The sequence below is a fragment of the Dicentrarchus labrax genome, unplaced genomic scaffold (genome assembly GCF_905237075.1).
Source record: "Dicentrarchus labrax unplaced genomic scaffold, dlabrax2021, whole genome shotgun sequence".
In the NCBI taxonomy this organism is placed as follows: domain Eukaryota; kingdom Metazoa; phylum Chordata; class Actinopteri; family Moronidae; genus Dicentrarchus; species Dicentrarchus labrax.
The window spans coordinates 6026089-6047682 of record NW_026136718.1 but is presented as its reverse complement, the minus strand read 5'-3'; the positions used below and the strand labels follow the sequence as shown (position 1 = coordinate 6047682).

Below are 21594 nucleotides of genomic sequence, written 5' to 3'. Positions count from 1 at the left end.
TGGTCATCCTTTAGATCTCAATTTTTATGCCTTTATTTTACAAAATACTGGTGCCCTGCCCAGTGTTAATGTAACTCATGCTACTCTTCACTTGCTAAACTGCTGTATGGATATGATATCCATTTAAAAAAAATGACATCCAACTTATTTTTCTTTGTATTGAGCTACCAGACTGATTCTAAGTCGAGGCCTCTCTACCCTTTACAGACCAGGGATGAATGCAGGTCTAACTGCCTAACTAGAGGATTACAATGCAGTTATCTTATAGTTGGCATGGGTGTGGATGTGTTGTAGATGTGTGTTGGGTTCAAGTGTGTCAAGTGTCGAGCCAAGCACTGTTCAGCAAAAGAACCCATCGAAGTGTTAGTGGGGAAAGCACTTGTTTAGATTGGATGTTTGGATGGATGAACGGCTCGTCCACATCTGTCAACCAGTCCTACAGAAGCAAAGTCTCTCTGAGGATTGCACCACATGGAGGAGTTGTCGCCAGCAAATTATATTCCAGACTGAAGTTTTACTTGCTAATTAATGGAGTAAGATTGTTTACAAGATGGTGCTCTAAATATAAGAGATAGCACAGCACTGTTGTTGCAGACACTGAGGCGATTGATCAGACCAAGCAATGTGACTTGACCCCGACCTAAAACAGCAGGGAAAAATGTTTATCTTGACAAGAGATTGTGGGACCAAACAGACCACTGGGTTGAAATATGAGTTTAATCTATGTACCAAAAGAAAAAGTGCAGCCTGTTAATAAGATACACTATGCCAGTTTTGTTTGTGTAAGTCTTTCTGCCGTGTGGTTGACTGAACCTGCTTGTTCTCTTTAACTCAGTGAGCACAGCTGAGGCTCAACCGCAGCGAGCAGACAGGACTGTAGCACGGTAGCACATGTTGAGTTAAAAGTCATCAAATTTGTCTTTTGAAAAGCCAGATCTAGAAAGTAGTTGTTAAATTGGCAAACATATATTTTTGTTGTTTTAATGGAGTTTTTAAATTAAACCTCACATTTTCTACTGGGGCTTTAGTTGAACAGGGCTTTCAACCAGCGCCTTGCACTATGAGGGTCAGAACTTACTTAAAAGCGTTGTTATCTTTCAGGTTGTGCTCTGCAGCTTAACTGTGTGACTGAGCTGGGAGACAGAGAGGAAGATGCCTCCCAGGCCGTCCTCAGGGGAGCTATGGGGCATCCACTTGATGCCTCCCAGGTACGACCCTGGATTTTATTGTGGATACCAATGCATTTTGTATTTTTCAATGTATACACATACAATACTTTTATATATATGTTCCAAAATGTATTTATTAGTTATTATTGTTATTATATTATTTAGTATATATTTATATATCCTTTATTGAATTTTATAAATTCTAGTAAGTTAGTAAATAAGTTATCAACACTGTATAACGGTGCTGAGTTTGACGGCAGGATCCTGGTGGACTGCCTGCTTCCCAATGGGATGATTCTGACCCTGGAGTGTCTCCGTGAGGCCACGCTCATCACCATCAAACATGAGCTGTTCAAGGAAGCCAGGAAATATCCCCTCCATCATCTCCTACAGGAGGAGACGTCGTACATCTTTGTCAGTGTTACACAGGTAAGAACTCTCAATCTCTATTCTAATATCTGGCAGGCAGAGCTATCCATCCAAATGAGTAAACATAATGGAAGTCTATTATTGAAAGTTTGATAGAATGACCCCCTGACAGCTGTTTATAAAGGAGAACAGCTACTAAAAGGAATAGATCTTCGGACTTATCAGATTCTGTATTTTAAAAATAGTATAATATGTTGCTGCTCCCTGAAAATTATAGGGAAACGCTACCTCCACTTTGTGTGAATGGAAGGCTACATCTTCATTCATGCATCTCTACAAAACTGAACACATTTAACCTTCGAAAATACTACCTGTACTTGAAAAGGCACCATGCTTTGCATTTTTTTTAGCGCATCAGTTCTACACTTGCAGGAAGGCCATGAGCTCTTGCAGCTATTCACCTTTCATGAAAAAGAAAACATTGAACACAGCCTCTGTTTTTTCTTTCTTTTTCTTGCCCGCAGGAAGCAGAGCGGGAGGAGTTCTACGATGAGACCCGTAGGCTGTGTGACCTCCGCCTCTTCCAGCCTTTCCTCAAGGTCATTGAACCAGTTGGCAACAGAGAGGAAAAAATCCTCAACAGAGAGATTGGTGAGAGGTTCTCCTCCTCTGATAACGTTGGTTCTGTTGTAGCCTTGGTTTGTTTTTGGGTTATTACCTGTGTTAGTTAAAAAAAGTAAATCAATGTATATGTGTCAGAGTAGCAAAAAGTTGGTAAATCTTAAGAGAATAATTATTGTTTAATTTATTAGATACTTTATAGTTAATGTAAATAGTTTTAAGAAATACAAAAGACTGTAACTTACTAGCTTTCTTTAGTTCAGCTAAACCGCAAACTAAGTAGATTATTTGATGGTTTTATCCACAAGTTAAGTTGGGAATGAAAAGCCTACCTGAACTACGTTTGAGATCATTTTCTGCTTGATAAAGCATATTCACACTTTGTTTTGGATTATTGTCTTGTATGTTTTAGGAAACTATAGTCGATATAAGAGGAAAACATTATTTAACTACATCTCTAAGTGACCAATCTAGCCAAACTTGCCTTTAAAAGATTAAAAAACACTGTCCCTGCTTTCTATTCTGTCAGGTTTTGCCATTGGTATGCCTGTGTGTGAGTTTGACCTCGTGAAGGACCCCGAGGTTCAGGACTTCAGGAGAAACATCCTGAATGTTTGTAAAGACTCTGTGGAGCTGAGAGACGCCAGCGGGCCCCACAGTAGAGCGCTGTATGTTTACCCACCCAATGTAGAATCCACACAGGAACTTCCTAAACACATCTATAGCAAACTGGACAAAGGTAAGCAATTGCTTGAGTCTAATTTATTTCATTGTGGAATCCAACCAGTGTCACAGGAAAATAGAAAAATAAGAAAATTTGGTCGTCTGGTCAAGCCTCTGATTATTATTTTGAGAAAATAAAACACAAAAAAAGCCCTTGAAGACAACAGGAGGCCAACAGGGAGCAAGAAGATATTGATAAGATATTGGCCTCCAATCAATACTTAATCACTACTAGCCTGCCTTTACAAAATATAGGAACTACTAATGAGCACATTGATTAATGAATTGATTGAAATGCTATTAGTGTGATGCTATTTGTATTAAAATAACACTCAGAAAGGAAGCACAATACTCAATACAATACCCACAGACCTCAGAATAAAAAGGTAGGTATTGTTTCCCAATTGCTGCTCAAGTAAAATTGGATTTATTGATTCTTTTCTCTCAGACCTCCAATTTGTTGTCCCTTCTCTCTGTCTCCTTTACAGGTCAGATTATTGTTGTGATTTGGGTGATTGTTTCTCCGAACAATGACAAACAGAAGTATACATTGAAGATCAACCACGACTGTGTGCCGGAACAGGTGGGGTGAATATTCACTAAAATGAAGAGACAATGGATCAGTCACGAGCCCCGCTGTTTTAAATTCGGTGAGAGGAAATTGAAGGGTGTCTAACTCAGGATGTCTTCGTGTGTCTCGTCTTAAAGGTGATTGCAGAAGCCATTCGGAAGAAGACTCGCAGCATGCTGCTGTCCCCAGAGCAGCTCAAGATGTGTGTTCAGGAATATCAGGGTAAATACATCCTGAAAGTTTGTGGCTGCGATGAGTACCTACTGGAAAAGTACCCCATCAGCCAGTATAAGGTAAGAGACATACATGCAAAAATCTATTTAGGGCACCCCTAGTTCATGGAAAAAAGAAAACCTTAAAGTAGTAAATGCTTAGACCACAGACCCCCAATTTTGAGAGGATATTGTCTTAAGGAGTAATTTTTTTTTCATGATTATAACGTTTTCATAGTCAATCAGTGATCAAACTGGGATCACTATAAATCACAATCAATAAAGACAGTCAACCTTATTTCTTCCGTTGTTGTTCCAGCTTCCAAAAAATGGGATAAAAGTTAAACTTTTCTATTCCTCCTTTTGCTGGGGAAGCCCTACTACCTTCTCAATGACCCCTGCTGGTTCCCACATTTGTTTAAGAAAACACAAGTGTCAACATTGCTGGTATGAAAAGTTGAGTGTCTACTATGCATTTCTTCAACGTTGCTTAACGGATATGTCTTCGGCTAATCTGCCTTTAATAAATCTGTATAGGGAAATAGCTAAACGCCTGATCCATCTCAGAACTCTAATTTATTGTAACCACTGTGAAAACAACACTGCCTTTCATTAAAACACTGGAAGCATTTTGTCATGCACAGTGATGTGAGCCAATGCTCAGAGCGGAGAAATTCCATGTGAGCCAGATCAAGGTGGAAGATGCACAAAGTGTCACTGTTTGCTTATAAAGTCCTTCAGCAGCTGCTGGAAAATGACCAATTGGCATAATTAAACACACTTACGCACGGTGTAACTCTAGCAGCTTTGTGTACTTTCGTTCTAACTATCCTCCTCTGTGTCATTCCCTGTCTGTCTCTCCCTCTAGTATATCCGTAGTTGCATCATGCTGGGCAGGATGCCTAACCTGATGCTAATGGCTAAGGACAGCTTGTACACCCAGTTGCCTACAGATAACTTCGTCATGCCGTCATACTCTCGCCGCATCTCCACGGCAACGTCCTATATGAATGGCGAGGCTGCTGCCAAGTCGCTGTGGACCATCAACGGGACCCTGCGAATACGAATCCTCTGTGCCACCTATGTTAATGTCAATATACGGGACATAGACAAGGTGGGGACGCTCAGTGCTTACAGGAATATGCTAGTTTCTCTATTCTTACATTTCGTGGTAGGAAAGAGTAGAATTGGCCAAACTGAGAGGAATTATCTTTAAGTAATGAAAAAAAAATGTGAATGGTGTTTATTGTATTTTTATTTTTTATTTTTGCTGATTCATGAATAGAAATAAATACACTGAATGTAATTTAAGCTTTTTGTTTTTGAGCATTATTAGTTGACAGTTTTTCTAGTTGTGCACATCCTCCAATCTTCCAGCTCCCCCCACTTCCTGTGGAAACAAACACTCATTGTCCAGGTCTCATGTGAACAGAGATCTTTACCAAGGGAAGGTAGTTCTGGTAGTTCATGTTTGTGTGCTCAGTTGTCATGAATCATTTGTGTAAGTCATCACAAACCTGCCTGACTGCATGCAATTTAAGTGTAATGATAATTTAACATGACGGCTGTTACGCTATCAATGTGTACCTCTGAGATAAGATGTCCAACAGGCCAATCTCTTGTTATCTCATTGTTATAGTGAAGATATGGTTCATTCTTTTATTAATGTCTTCTTTCTTTTTTGCATTTTGCTTCTCCTGTATAATTATAGATATATGTGAGAACAGGGATTTACCATGGAGGTGAACAGATGTGTGACAATGTCAACACACAGAGAGTACCCTGCTCTAACCCCAGGTAACTGTCCACCAGTCATTACAACAACTTTACATTCACTACAGCTGTCTTTTAAGTATAATAATAACTTTATTATGTGAAGGGCTTGATATAGTTGTGTGCTTTAACAAAAAATGTGACAGTAATTATACTGTGAAAAATAAAACCATAAAAAAAGAATTATGGTAGCCAGTAATGGAAATGACTACTACTCTAATTCACTTTCTCTTTATTTCACTAAGCTAGTTCTTTAGACAATTTACTGCTAATTTACTTTAAGCAGTCTCAAGCAGGAGGGTAAAGTTAACAGTTTAGTGCTGGCTCGTAACACTAAACTGCTGTATTAGATTACTGTTAACCCTAAGCCTCGGTCCACTCGTAGACCTCTGGAGAGTTAAAAGGAATCCTACCTGTACTTTATAAGCCCGGTACAACAGCCTTCATTTTAAAGTAGTTTTGGCATTGAGGTATCTTTTGCTATGTGTCACTTTCTAAATTGTGTTGCTGAAAAACGTAGCCCAGGTGTAAGGTGTAAGGTGTCTGAGCATTCAGTTTTCTGTCATTGGTAGCACTTTGTGTGTAGAGGCACAGCTCTCTCTTGCTTTATACCAATATCAGAGGTTATTTCTGGTTCTTTTTGTTGGTCTCAGTCTCATAAATGATCTCTGTTTCTCTTTCATTCTTTATCTACAGGTGGAATGAGTGGCTCACGTATGATATGTACATCCCAGACATCCCCCGTGCTGCCAGACTCTGCCTCTCCATCTGCTCTGTCAAGGGCAGGAAGGGAGCCAAGGAGGTAAGACAGAAAGCAGTGAAGGAAATGACTACACAGTGCAACTTAAGTTGACAGGAAGTTGGACATGCAAAAACAGGAAGTGTTTAACTAGGCCATTTAGAGATCACTGTTACATTTCATAACAGCAAACGCAACAATATTACAATTGAAATAAATTGTATATGTCTGTGAACAGTGAACATTTAATTTTATGATGTAAAACACAAAATAATCTAGAACAAGGCAACAGCAAGCCAAATATGAGCTCATGTTGTCCAAAGGAAAGTAATACCTGATCATGCAAATGCCAATAGCAGTGTGCAATATTACAGATAGGCAGACAGTGCTACAGTTGTTACAGTCTAAAGATAGCAGAGAGCAGATGACCTTCATGTGTCTAAATCCTTTAACAGTGACATGTTAACTCATCCTGAAGGGACTTATATGGTATAGGTACTGTTTCTATGTGTGTGTGTGTGTTTCTGTGTCTGTTAGCATGTTCTTGTATTGGTACGTGAACCTACCCTACTCGATGTGTCAGTCTGTCTGAGTATATGTGTCCAAGGTGAATGGGAGCTGTGGTATCGTCTTTGGCTCTGTTTAATTACTAATCAGCCATGGGCACTGTGGTGGCAGAAAACATCAACAGAAACACAATCAGCACAAGGGACTTTTCCATTCATGTTAGACTAATATGTGTGTCTTCGGGCCATATTGATGTTGTGAAAGGGTCTAATTGTTTTATCTCAAACTCATGTCGAAGTATTTGAACTTAAGACTTTGACAACAGAAAAACTGAATACTTAGACAAAGCAAAATCCAAGTTACGGCTGCACAGTTAGCAAATTAATACAATGCATGTAAAACTTTAAAAGGATAAATCTTTTTGATATCAAAAAAGCATTTGTGTAGCACAATGTTAACATACTCTAGGTACTTACCTCAGATTTACAATAAAAGAATGACTGTATATTTTACTCTATGTTTAGAAACCATGAGGTGTAAAACTGAGAGAGTGTCAGTGTTTATGTGCTTTGTGTATGATACTTGTAACAGACACCCACACTGATTGATTTTTCTTCTCTTGTGGAAAAGCTGGAAGAGAGAGGTGTGTGTGTGTGTGTGTGTGTGTGTGTGAGTGTGGAGTGTATCAATGAATGCCAGACATGGATATTGTAACAGACACCTGGGGTGAGGCCTGTCCCATACTGTGCCATGCTAGGTTGAGGTCAGGTTAGCGGATGCTCTTTCATGCCCCACTTGAATTAAAGATAAACACTTCTCTACAGCAGCCTTTTGTGCCAGCACTTACTATAAATAGGTGCATTTTGACTGGCTGTCTGCATGTAACTCTGTCTGCCTCACCATTGCTGCCCTTTGTCACCTGGTTCCATCGCTGCCCCTTAGTAAAGACTCACCGTGAAGCTCAAGATGTTATCTTAAACATTTCCTTAGACTTAAACCTTCTGATTTTACTGTTCCTTGTGCCATTATCAATAATCTCCCGATCATCCGGTGCCAGTACTATAGTACTACTATAATAGATAATAGGCTGTGCTGCCATATACAGCACCAGAAGACAGCCAGCCACATTAAATAGCACTTAACCTTTCAGGATGATGAGTGTAGGCATGGCATTCCAGCTATTACTGTATCTGAGCTTCTTAAAAGCCTTTAAAATCAATCAAAATCAATTATACGTTAAGGTCTAATTTACCAACATCATAATGACCCAGTTGAACCTTTTAAGACCTATTAAGATCTGTTTGAAACTCGATCTAACTAATCTCTGTTAGAGCATTAGCATGCTGCAAACCAACACATTGAAGGGCATGTAACACCCACTAAAGAAGGTCTCCTGTATCTGCTTAACTCAAAACTTAACCAGTGGAATAAGGTAAACACTCAGCAGTCCCAACCAATAGAGAGTTTCATCAGAATGAGCAGGGTTTGATCACTTTTAATAAGTCCACTAAGTCTTTGGCAATGTTACATCTCAACGGGTTTAGAGACATGGAGTGATTTTGGCTGAGCTGTAAATGTGAACCTGTAGCTAAATTATCTTTTTGTTTTTATTATATGCACTGATTATTGGATGATAGAGCTGTATGATGTTGTATTGTATATAGATATAAACATTAGAGGTAGTGCTTTTAATGTGTTCCTCAGCATAATGAAACCTTAATGAGATTACATACCTCTAAACTGTGAGTCCCAGAATATGTTGGCGTTAGAATTATGCACCATCTGTGTTTGTGTTTGTGTTTGTGTTTGTTTTTTTCCCATGAGCTTTTCACATTGAGTCTAATTACATTCGTAATCAGTGCCTTTCTCGGTTTCTCTGCTCGACTCTGTCTCTGTTTAGGAGCACTGTCCACTAGCTTGGGGTAATATCAACTTGTTTGACTACACTCACACTCTGGTGGCTAACAAGATGGCTCTGAACCTCTGGCCTGTCCCTCATGGCCTGGAAGACCTCCTCAACGCCATAGGAGTCACTGGATCCAACCCTAATAAGGTATTCAGATAGCTCTGTACATGCTCCATTTCAAGAAAGTAACGGGTTTCCAAAAAACAGATATTAAGTATATACTTTTAACCTATGTTCCAGGAAACCCCATGTCTGGAGCTGGAGTTTGACCACTTTAGTAGTCCAGTCAAGTACCCAGATATGAATGCAATAGAGGATCATGCCAACTGGACCATCTCGAGGGAACTGGGGTTTAATTTCAACCTCTCTGGACAGGTGATAATCTGCTTACCAGCCAGTTACAGTTTTTAAAAATGTATTTACTTGTGTTGACCCACACACCTTGCCTTGCATTATATGCACTCCAGAAGTATAATTACACATGATGTCTTACATAACACACATATCACATTATTTACTACCATCACAAATAATTTAGCAGATTGTGTCATTACGTGTAATGCATTCAACAAGGATACAGCAATCTCTATCAAAATATCTCACTCCACTAAGGAGTCTAATGAAAGGTGAATTTCTATCCCTTCTTCTCTTAAGTGGCTCTATATGTTTTAAAAGTGCTCTTAAACTACTGCAACTTCACATTTGTTTACTTTCTGTTTGAGTTTCAAAAGGTTAGCTTGGGTGAAAGCACAGGGTTTGGTGTTGTTTAATCTTTTGTGTATATATTATATGTGATTGTTCATAGGACACAGCAGTGCCAGTTGGTTGGTTAAATGTGCTGTTAGGTTTCAATGAATGTTTTTTTAAGATATTTTATTTATTGAAAAGGATGATATGATTAAATTTAGAAAATGTGATAAATGTGGTTAATTTTCACCCCAACAATTAGCTATAAACATCCATTGTTTATTTATATCTTGTTAACTGAGTTGCTCCCAGTACTTTTCATGGAATTCAGCAGTGCCACTGTCAGCTATTGTGTTCAGTTATTCATGATGGCATTGGTGTTGGTGTCTTATCAGATTTCTGGATGATGTGTGGTAAGAGAACCATGACTTCTGACAATGTGACTTGTGGTTGGAGTTACTCCGCCATGTGAGAGGATGTGAACAGTGTGAGGCGATGTGTTAAGTTATTAACGATGTGTGTGCTATATGTGAGGAGTGCTGTTCGTGGTGTGATGATTATTTCATCCTGACCAGAAAAAAAAGTTTGATCTTATCTCATATTCACACAGTCGGACATTGACAGCCTTGATTTGGTTAAGGAGGAAGAACTTTCCTACAGATGTTGTGCTCTTTTTGCTCTTGTAAAAAAAACAGGGTTGAAGCTCAAATTCAGGATTTGAGGGCATTTTCAGGCATTGTGTGTCATTGTTTTATAAGCATACACATTTGCAGCTCATTTAGATGTGTTATATGACAACCTTTTGTTGCTTCCACAGCATCTCTGTCATTTTAAATGTCACTATAGCCGATCTCACAGCACAGCCTCTGTCATCAACCTGTATTTATGTTTATTTTGTCTGGCGATATTGTGATCGTAAAATAATGACCTTATCTGCAGCTCAGCAGCTCGGTAATGACTGCTGGTTAATATAGTATTCATGAGCCATGGTCAGATTTCGTACTCATTCCGTTGTTTGACGACAGAAAGAGAAAAAATATTTAAATGAAAACAATTCGATCGTGAATTTGGCTGCTTTAAAACACAGTGACGGTGATCACAGAGCGCAGGAGGGAACAGAATGTAAGTTTAACAGGCCGTCTCACTTACTGTAAACAGGAAATACTAGTTGTCAACAAAGGAAATGCATCGTTAAAAATTAATTTCCAGTCAACAGCCAGTAAATAGAGGCATTTGCATACATTTCCAACTAAATGTCACGCTTCAGAGACGCCAGCTACTGACCCGGATGATGCTTTTAACACAGCGTGAACACAGCATCTCATTTTGCCGACTATTAACATGATTTCACACTCCAGGGTGTCCTCAAAAATGACTTTGTGAAGGAAACACTTCGCTTATACAATGTGAGAGTTAATTGGTAATGCAGCATGAAGTGGGAGTACTGCTGCTGTGGTTATCTAAGTTCATTATAACTTCTGCACTGATTTAGAATTGCTGTTACACTCTTGACCAGAACTACGGTGGACTAAATTAAAATTATAGTACAGTGTGAGGATTTTCAGCGAATAGATTTATTTTTAATGAGGCATGTTGTTGCATCAGATACTCTGCGATGCAAGAGAACTGGACCATTCAGTGTTGATTTATTAATGAGGATAGTGTAATGTGGTGTATTAAGTAAATCCTTTATCTGTAACTTGAGTTGTTTGAGAAGCTTACAGCCTAACAGTAATGGGTCTTAATGGATTACAAATGTTCCAGGCTATATTTGTTGCTTGTAATGTTTGCATGGTTGAATGCAGGCAAGGCAAATATTTGTTAGATTGCTGGTATAAAGATACAAACAAATGTATTGTACTTAGTTACGATAAAAGAGGTTAATGATAAAACACTTGTGTTTACCTTGTTACACTGTGTGTCAATACAGAGTAAATGTGTGGAGAGATCAGGGTCTCGTACAGTAACTTGACGGCCCATTAATTATGGTGTTAGTAGTGTAATAATGCAGCGTTTAAAGTATTTTATTTCTGTTGTGTTTCAGAGCAAACGTGTGGCCAGAGATCACGCCCTGACAGAAAGCGACACCGAGCAGCTGAGACAGCTCAGTAACAGAGACCCTCTTTCAGAAATCACTGAGCAGGAGAAAGACTTCCTCTGGAGACACAGGTAACCTCCCAACCAGAAAATATAAAACAATACTACTTCATCATATAGCAATAAAAGTACTGCTGGCGTAGATTTCACATGTCAGACTCGTATGTAAATGTTATTTGCATAGCAACCGGATTCAATAAAAGCTTATTCTTTTAGGTTCATGGCTGAAACTTTTTATACATTTTGTTTAAAAACATAAACAAATTCTGCGTGCTGAATATGTGTGGTAACACAATTTTGTTTTAACCTTGTATGCAGGATGTAAACCCTTTCTTTTTCTCAACAGGCACTACTGCATGAACATCCCTGAGATCCTTCCCAAGATCCTTCTCGCTGTCAAATGGAACTCCAGAGATGAAGTAGCACAGGTAATGAAAGGCCATTTCATACCTGCTTGTCATATTAACACTCTTATATATTTGATCTGTGTCCGATAAACAAGAAGGAGGAGTTAAAGAAAGATTTACACAGCTCATCTGTTCCACAAAGTACTTTTAATTGGATTTGGAAAAATGGAAATAGAAAAATCCAATTCAATAGTTTGAACGTATACTTCCATAAAAATATTTACCCTAAAGCACATACACAGAGTTTTGAAGTTACTTTGCTACCTACCTATAGCTGGTGAAATCACAAACTTGCAGCGGGACTGCACAGAATATAGTTTCATTTTTAATGTTTCTTGTATTTTCTTGATAAAGTGTGGCTGCTCAATTGTAATTCTGTAACATAATGTATATATACTGTATATGTTGAGGGTTTTATAACGAGTATTAAGTCATATTTCTTGGTTTGTGCGTTTTCTAGATGTACTGTCTGTTGAAGGAATGGCCGTCTATCCGTCCTGAGCAGGCCATGGAGCTGTTGGACTGTAATTATCCAGACCCCATGGTCCGGCACTTTGCTGTACGCTGCCTTGACAAATACCTGACTGATGACAAACTTTCCCAGTACCTCATTCAGCTCGTACAGGTTAGTCTTAACAGAGAGTCGTGCCTCTTAAATTCAAGGAACTGATTGACGAAAGAATGCGGTAGAAAGGAAGACACTGTGGAGCAAAGAGTGCTATGACTCAAGTGGACTACGGAGTACTTTTCTCTCAGCCTCTCTGTGTCCTTGGCTGCCAGTCTCAAGTATTGGTTAGAAAGCAGCTTTTGTTTGGCCTGTTCTTGTGTGTTAAGTCTTTCCGGTTTGTGATGCCTTAGGTTGTATTTGGTACTTGTTGTACAGAGAGAGGAAAAACAGTAAAGTCAAAAAAAAATAATAACTACTAATCTGAACCTTCTCTCTGCATCTCCACTTGTTCTTTTCTTCCAATCTTCTCTTTCTCTCGCTCCTCTTGTTCTAGGTATTAAAATATGAGCAGTATCTTGACAATCCTCTGGCCCGTTTTCTCCTTAAAAAGGCCCTGACCAATCAAAGGATAGGACATTTCTTCTTCTGGCATCTCAAGTGAGTCACCATCCAGACTGCTTTTTCTTCATGTTTATGTACCTTCCTTTCTCTGGGTCGTTCTAGAGAGCTAAAAACACATCTTGCCTCCCGGCTTCTCACGCTCTGACTCCCCCTTTTCTCTTTGTGGCTTCCTCACAGGTCAGAAATGCACAATAAAACAGTGAGCCAGAGGTTTGGGCTGCTGTTAGAGGCTTACTGCAGGGCTTGTGGCATGTACCTCAAACACCTGAGCAGGCAGGTAGAAGCCATGGAGAAGCTCATTAACCTCACTGACATCCTTAAACAGGAGAAGAAGGATGAGACGCAGAAGGTAAGGAGGGCGACAGCACACATAAACACAGTTATACATATACACACAGGACACAGATATTTATGTTCAAGTTTTTAAGACTAAAAATCTCAAAACTGGTATAAAGTGTGTGGGGATGCTGGCATTTATTTTAATCATACAAACAAGAGCCTTAAAGGTCCAGTGTGTAGGATTAAGTGGCATCTAGGGGTGTGATTAAAGTCCGGTTCAATATGACAGCCCCCCCCGTAGATAAAAATTGTTCATTCTAAGGTAACAAAAACACAACAATTCTTATTTTCAGATGATTGTACACTAACGAAAACATGCCTTTGAATATTACATTACATTTCTGCCAAACAGATTCCTCCTAAATGTTACACACTGGACCTTTAATGTTTCTACAGCATCACCATTCACAGTTTGTAATATCACATTCTGAGCAGAACAGGATTTTATTTATTTATATTTATATATAACTCTTAATGTGTAACATTACTATTGTGTTGTTAATCAGTCGATGTGGTTCCTTTATCAGTGGATTGTCCAGTTAATTGACCCTGTCCACCACCCATAGCCCTTTTTTAAATATTAAAATATCCTATTAAACAACCAGATTTTACGTTGGATCTGTGTTGCTCAGTCTTAAAATTAGATTAAATCTTAAAATGCCTGACTACTACTTCATTATTATTTATTAAACCATTTATGTGTTTGTTTATTTTATAATTAACCCTTAGTGTCGTAACACGACGTAACTGCATCCCTTTTTAGAAGATTCTCTTTGTGGATGTTTGTGTATGTGGGTGCGTGCACACATATTTATGTGTGTGTTGTGTTTGTGTGTGTGTCTTGTGGAGGTCCAGATGCGGTTCCTTGTGGACCAGATGAAGAGACCGGACTACATGGATGCTCTGCAGAACTTCACCTCCCCTCTCAACCCTGCACACCAACTGGGAAATCTGAGGTCTGTAGCAATAGTGTGTGCGTGCACGTGTGCGTTCATGCGTGTAAATAAGTGGGGTTGGGGAAAAAAAGACATTGTTTAAAAGACTTGAATTAATTTGTTCACAGGCTAGATGAATGCAGGATCATGTCATCGGCTAAGAGACCGTTGTGGCTCAACTGGGAGAATCCTGACATCATGTCCGAGCTGCTCTTTCAGAACAATGAGATCATCTTCAAAAACGGAGATGGTAACACACACACACACACACACACACACACACACACACACACACACACACACACACACACACACACACACACACACACACACTCTCATTGTTTTTCTATGTCGGCTCTTGAGGATATGGGAAACTGTTCCAAAACATTTCTGTCCTCTCCACACACGTGCTCGAAATCAGCCTGTAATAACAAATCTAAAACAATATTTATTTAAATTGATGTCGTAGCATTTAAGTGTGTCATGCCAAATAAATAATGATACTTGTCTTTAATGATAAATACTAGGAATTTGAAGGATGGGAAAACTGTTTCTGTTTCTCACTGGCGTTAACTTTGATGTATTGATTTTTTTTCTCCTACTCCTACCTTCATGTGTCATTGAGATAAACTCTGAAAGCTTTAGCTCTGTTTTGATTTGTGTTATGAATAGATGCAGCAGATTTCCCAGTCTCAATCCTAAATGTTGACACAAACTATTAAGTGCTGTTTAAAGGCTGCAGAGCTTCTTGTTAATCATACTAACTCACCCTCGTGTTGTGTATGTGTATAGTCTGTCAGTATCACAATGCCTTCATTGTGTGTGTTTTTGTGTTGTAGACCTGCGGCAGGATATGCTGACGTTGCAGATTATTAAAATCATGGAGAATATTTGGCAGAATCAGGGACTGGACCTACGGTACTCCTCTCCTGTATCTGAATCTCTCTCTCTTTCTCTTCAGTCCTTTTTCTCTAACTCCTTCCTTCCTCTGTGCATGGGGCTAAGCCATCTGTTTTGTTTGTCTCCAGGATGCTTCCCTATGGCTGTCTGTCATTAGGAGACTGTGTGGGTCTCATTGAAGTGGTTCGCAGCTCCCACACCATCATGCAGATTCAGTGTAAAGGAGGCTTGAAAGGAGCCCTGCAGTTCAACTCAAACACTCTGCATCAGTGGCTCAAGGACAAGAACAAGGGCGAGATGTGAGTTCTTCTCTCCTGGTGTTATTTTTACAGCTTTTTTGCATCATCAGACCGTACAGAACAATGTCCATTAGAGTATCTCTAGTAAAAGAAATGTCTTCGGGAAATCTGGTGTTGTTTAGAGTTACGGCTCATTTACTTCTGCCTGCCTTTAGTTTCATTTACTTGCTTTGTTTAATTCGAATTTAAACACATTCTCATTTCTAGTGTCTTCTCAAAATGAAAAACTAATGGTGTCACTCCTTACTGGCGTGTGTTTGTGTGTGTTTGTGCAGGTATGACATGGCTGTGGATCTGTTTACAAGGTCCTGTGCTGGCTACTGTGTAGCTACATTTATCCTCGGGATAGGAGACAGGCACAACAGCAACATTATGGTCAAAGATGATGGACAGGTAACTTCTATAATGCACATACACTGCACAGTGTTGGTCAAGCATGGACAGGTTACAATATGCACATATACTTATACACAATTTGAGAGATTAACTCTCTTTGAAGATCTGATAACGATGTTTGTATCTGTAATAACCAAATTATTCATATAAAATGAAATCGCACCCACGCGTGCAAGGCAACTGGAACTACATTTTAATGCTCCTTCCCATATAAATGTTGCTCATTTACCTCCATAATCTTGTTCTTGTTATTCATGAAATTTTAACTTTTCACTTGTTCCAAAAAGTATTCATAATTTTCTTGCTGTCCTTGTGTCTTTCTCTGTTGCTGTTGTAGAAATTGATTTTGTTAGTACATTAGGCTGGTAGTCATTTGTTATTGACAGGTATGTATTTGATAAAATGGATAACTTTAAGTGAATGCTAAGCAGACTGACTGGCTGTATCTGTAAAATAACTTTATATTGGTGCCTTGTGTTTTCCTGTTGGTATTTACTATAAAGGTTTGTCTTTAGAGGATGTTTATTTGTTAGAGTTACTAAACTTTGACTTCCTGCTCTCCTCTTCCAGCTGTTTCATATAGATTTTGGCCATTTCCTGGATCATAAGAAGAAGAAATTTGGCTACAAAAGAGAGCGAGTGCCCTTTGTACTGACGCAAGACTTCCTCATCGTCATCAGCAAGGGATCCCAGGAGTGTGCGAAGACCAAAGAGTTCGAGAGGTACAGCAGCATCTTACCTCTTCTTTTCTCTCATCATTGTTTCTTATCTTCTTTTTTATCTGCTACCTGCAACTAGTATCAGTCAGTCTGTTCGTTTGTTGGCCAGACGACACCCAAAACTTCTTGGCTCTTCTTCTCCGATCATGAAATTCTGCCACAACCAGAGCTTTCTTACAGGCGTATTTTTCTTTAACTTGGTTAAACTGTGGAGCCCACACAATTGCTTTTATTTTGGAAATACATTGGCACGACGTTGAATTCATTTCGTCCATTTTTTTTAATCTTCAAGCAACACTGTGCCTTTTTCTTGCCTCACTTCCCTCAGTTGGGTAAGTGTCCACTCAATTTACCCAACCGACTGACGCACGAGACACTCTTTTAGAACTCTGTGATGATCATTTTACGTCACATAGCAATTGGCATCCTTCCTGTCTGGTTGGCAAGTTTCACCAAGTTTGCAACATGAAGGCTGCGATTTGCAACATGAGATCATTTCCTCTTGCTTAAATTTAGATAAATAAACTCTATACTTGTGACCCATGCATGAGGCCTGTAGGACCAGGCAGTTTGTGAACAACGAGCATTTGTAAATCGGCTTGCTGTCACCATTTGCGAGAACTACGAGCTTCATTTATAATTTCTTTTTTCTCTTGTTAATGTTTCTGTGACTTCCCTCCACTGCAGCCACTAAACAAACTGCATACAATTTGACTTTTTGTTTCTCTTTCTCCCTTTTCCGTCTGCCTCCAGGTTCCAGGAGATGTGTTATAAAGCCTACCTGGCCATCCGGCAGCATGCTAACCTCTTCATCAACCTGTTCTCCATGATGCTGGGCTCTGGCATGCCTGAGCTGCAGTCATTTGATGACATTGCCTACATTAGGAAGACGCTGGCCCTGGAGAAAAGCGAACAGGTAATAAGGCTTTTCTCACTGCTCATTTTCATTCTGTTCTGATCTTATTTTAGGGTCTTTAAATAGTCTCAAGTCTCACTTTTGGCTTTCTTAATCTTTTATTTTTTTCTGCTCTGTGCAGGAGGCTTTGGACTACTTCATGAAACAGATGAACGACGCTCACCATGGAGGATGGACCACCAAGATGGACTGGATATTCCACACGATTAGACAGCATGCACTAAACTGATCTATCACCAGTCCCATCGTGGAGTGTTCGCCTCCGTCAGCCAGCTGTTCAAGCTCGAATCACGCATCAGTCTTTCAAGGAATTTCAGTTCTTCATTACAGCTGACACCACGAACAACTCACTGATGATGGAAGTTTGATTTATCTTTTAAACACCAGCATCATTTCTGTTTATTTAAACGAGGTTCTTCTTCTGCATTATCTTGCCATTATCATCTTCCTTTTATGTGTGGTCCCGATGAAGTCGTCACACTTAACCCCTCTGCTTGTTCTGCGTCTACACAACAGTCCTCACGGCCTGGTGAAGATGTGCCCTACCTGGCGATGCTTGTGTCCTTGGCTACTGTACGTCCGCTGGGTAACCAAGGAAATTTCACTCCTTACCCAGCTGCTCTTGCAGGAAAAAACACAAAAGTGGACAAATCAACATAAAGAATATGTACCTGACAGTCTATAAATGTAGCCACAAAGTAAGTTCAACTTGCTGCCCTTCTGCTGTATTAGTGCTGCACTGTGGCTCCATCCCAGAAAGGAGGTGCTTGGGAAACTCCTTCTTATTTTTTTTTATCTCATTGCTGAGGAGATAGCGGGCACAAGGAACTGTCTAAATTATCTTACATAATATAAGTGTTACTCAGATTTGTTTGCGTACAGTGCAGGATTACTGGAGTGTGTGGGCTTCTATGATGACTACCACTGCACAGTCTTGTCCTTCTCAGCTGATTTGGTGTCAGCTTTCAACTGTTTCTGAGGAAATTTCAAAGCTCAAAAAACTGCAGAAAAGTCTCTGGGTTGTTTTGCACAGCTCTACAGTCTCTCTCACGGCCTCAATGAAAAAGCACTCCGCCATTTGGGAACATTTGTTGGTGGTGCTGCTCTAGACTCTTGCATAAACTTCAGGGTGATGATGCCTCTCCATCTAAAAAAAAAAAAAAAAACAGCACTTAGAAATACCAGAATAATATACAGATTTATTATGACTTTTTAAATTTATTTATGTATCTAGTTTCTTTCAGTTTCTACACAGGCAAAACCCTAACTCGACTCTCCAGAAACACGCCACATTCTCTGTGTAAATATATTTGATTTTTTTTGTATTTGTGTTTGCTTCCTTCCTCTGACCACGAGTGCAACAGCTTTCCCCTTATTTTGTCACGTTTTGCTCTTATTCATGAAGGAAGACTGCTGATTACTTTTTTATTTTTTTCCTCGCCTCTGTCACTTTTAAGTTAAACATCTCATTTGACTTTATCGGCAGTTATTGTGGCCCTATGTGGAATTTTAAAGACTAATTTGTTTGGGAATGCAAAATGGCAAGGGTCAAAGTGCCAGTCTCACATTTTATGAATAATGGGACCTATTTTAAGCCTCTGGCTCACTGTTTTGACGGTGAGCAGAGGCCCAGGGGAATGTCACGTCTTCCTGTTGATAAAATGCCTTGGCGTCACAGCACAACACTCCACAACACTGTTAAGCCTCTGCCTAACAAAAAAAGTTGGATTAAGCAAACAATCAGCACTATTAACATGAAAAGCATGTTAGCTTTGACCTTCTTTGTGTATTTTTTGTATTTTTAACCATGTTAGGTTGGTGGTATTTAGCATGTGCCCCATTAGAATGTCTTGGATAGATAGATTCATGGACAAAGTGCATTTTAACTTGTGTTTATCGCACATTTGGTGGATATTGGTATTGTTTTACTGAGCCCATAACCCTGGCAGCATTTGAGCTATGCTTTATGTTGCCAGGCACCATTAAAGCCATGCTCTACACCTTTTTAAAAAGTCACAGAGGAATGACAGTTACAGTGTTTTTAGTGAATCAAGTGAAACAGCGCACGTGGGTGGGATTTAGTAACGGGGATGATTTTAACAGATTGCTCAGAAGTGGGCAGGGCTTTGCAGATACAGAGTGATTATTTTCTCCACCCTCTCCTGCTTTGTTTGGTCCTAAGGATTAGACCTCAGCTACATTCTTTGGACAAACACCTCTGCTAGCTACAATGAGCCACGAGCTACCAGCCATGTGCTGTTTTTTTATGAAGGGCGGGGATATCTAATCATCTCAATCAGTTTCATTTTTATTAATCAGTTCTTCCAGGATTTTGCTGATATTGCAATCTAAAATGCCTGATTTCATGGCAGCTTTTCTTAAATAAAATTGCGAGGCATGTTGTATTTTTTGCCATGAAATTGAGTGAGAAAGTAAAAAATTGCTTTACTTATAATTAATTTAAAATGTAAGGCAACTTGTTATGACTAGTTGTTTGATGATGAATGGCTCTGTGTGTAGAGGAATGACAAAATTGCAGTTGTTGAGATGGTGACATCCTGGAGGGACTGATTAATTTGTGTATGCGCCTCCGAGTTGAAGACGATTCATCGAAGTTATTGGAATGTTTTAGAGAAAAGAAGAAAGAGAAAATATTTTGATATGTAATACTATAATATGTTTGTCTCACTGTGTCTTTAAAAGACACCAAAGCTGGCTGGTCTCCGGAGATATTGAGTCATTTTGGAATTTTCTCTAAAGTTATTGTTAAAACAGGTATTTTTAATGATGAACACAGACGGCTTCGTCAGTTGAATTGAGAAATTCTTGCACTGTGTGCTTTGTTGAGGACAGAATGTAGTACTTCACGAGCCCTCACAATGTAGCTTGAAAGACATTTGGATGTGTGCATAGCTAAATTATTATCTTTATAACCCTTCAGTATAAAGCTCAATCTGCCAGCGGAAGAAGAATAAAATCTGCACTTTGCCAGTTCAACTGTTGATTGTATAGAAAAGCCAAAGTTGTGGTCTGTTCTGATGTGGCGCACGTGTGTGAGCTCCTATTATTGGAGCATTAATGGCTGGAATGTATTTAATTGCTAACTGACCTTACGTGCACTCATTTTTTTTTATGGTTTTGCATCTTCATGTTTCCTTTCTCATGTTGGGATGCAGTGCCACTAAACACACAGTAGGTTATCAGCAGAGAGCTCTCCTGTCCTTCACTGTTGCTTCTTTTCCTTAATGTGCCAAATCAGGCATCGCCAATGCCTGTGAAAGCTAATGCTGGTGCAAGTGCATCATGCAGTCAGGCATATCAGTTACAAACTTTGAAAAGTTTGGGGGTATGCACTTCAAAATTCTAGTTCTCAATGCCTTTTTGTCCAAAAGGACTCTGTAAGAAGAAAGTTAGCCTAGTATGCATGTTTCTCAAGCAGTGTAACCAGTATGTATGTATGATGTACATTTTGAAGCAGCAGTATGTACGTACAGTATGTACAGTTCCAGTCAAACCTCTTTTTCTATGGGAGGCTTCATGTGTGACAAACCTGTAGTGTTGTTATCTTTAATATCTTTTCCCATGTGTTCTCCAGATTGATATGTGTGCGAGTGTCTGTGCCCATATGCATTAATTGTCCTTCTGTACAGGTTGCAGAGCTTCATTGGCAGGCTCCAATGAAAACCCACATTATGTCTGTCTGTATGTATGTGTGTACACGTACACGTGTCTGTGTGTGATGACACTTAACTGTTAAAGTGATGGTGTCTCTAAATGTTTTGTAAGCCTTTTTTTCCCCACTGGCTGGTCTGTGCCAGAGAAGGAAAAACAAAAAAACAATCAAAAAAATGTTTTTGCATTGTTTGTAAGGAAACAAACGAGAGGAAATGGAGAAACTTTTTTCATACATAAGTTGTAAATGTTTTACTTGAAATGTCATGAATCAGTACCACGGCTGTATTTTGTTGGTTTCAAGCTGAGATGGGGTGGTGCTGTGTCTCTTTAGTACTGATTATGAGAGAGTGTGTGTGTGTGTGTGTGTGTGTGTGTGTGTGTGTTTTTTTTTTTTTTTTGTGGGTGGTTGTGTGTGGGTGTGTGTGTGTGTGTATTTAACTGTACGTAAGCACCGGAGGTTGAAGCATAGTGTACAGGCTGTTTGATACTAGTAGTGAATGTTATTGATGCCACAGTCCTGAATTTCAGAGCGAAGACTCGACTACTTCTTGAACTAATGAAGTTG

At 39.4% G+C, this 21594-nt stretch overlaps 1 protein-coding gene across 3 annotated transcripts in view; it reads left to right on the top strand.

Annotated features, from left to right (window-relative positions):
- LOC127350048 (phosphatidylinositol 4,5-bisphosphate 3-kinase catalytic subunit alpha isoform) overlaps positions 1–20694 on the top strand; it is a 24896-nt gene extending 4202 nt beyond the window's left edge. For 2 of the 3 annotated variants that reach the window (XM_051376233.1, XM_051376234.1), the window contains 24 exons: positions 1102–1208; positions 1430–1598; positions 2063–2189; positions 2689–2898; positions 3371–3465; positions 3591–3746; positions 4534–4779; positions 5377–5462; positions 6135–6240; positions 8585–8737; positions 8831–8965; positions 11322–11446; positions 11721–11802; positions 12242–12406; positions 12783–12886; positions 13028–13199; positions 14039–14145; positions 14253–14374; positions 14964–15042; positions 15153–15323; positions 15599–15716; positions 16290–16441; positions 17192–17354; positions 17476–20694. In XM_051376233.1, coding sequence (XP_051232193.1) covers positions 1153–1208; positions 1430–1598; positions 2063–2189; positions 2689–2898; positions 3371–3465; positions 3591–3746; positions 4534–4779; positions 5377–5462; positions 6135–6240; positions 8585–8737; positions 8831–8965; positions 11322–11446; positions 11721–11802; positions 12242–12406; positions 12783–12886; positions 13028–13199; positions 14039–14145; positions 14253–14374; positions 14964–15042; positions 15153–15323; positions 15599–15716; positions 16290–16441; positions 17192–17354; positions 17476–17583 — 3207 coding nt within the window. In that variant the 5' untranslated portion in view covers positions 1102–1152 and the 3' untranslated portion in view covers positions 17584–20694. The remainder of the gene's footprint in view (positions 1–1101; positions 1209–1429; positions 1599–2062; positions 2190–2688; positions 2899–3370; positions 3466–3590; positions 3747–4533; positions 4780–5376; positions 5463–6134; positions 6241–8584; positions 8738–8830; positions 8966–11321; positions 11447–11720; positions 11803–12241; positions 12407–12782; positions 12887–13027; positions 13200–14038; positions 14146–14252; positions 14375–14963; positions 15043–15152; positions 15324–15598; positions 15717–16289; positions 16442–17191; positions 17355–17475) is intronic. The other variant, XM_051376235.1, reaches the window with a different exon arrangement.
- Positions 20695–21594: the final 900 nt, after the last annotated feature.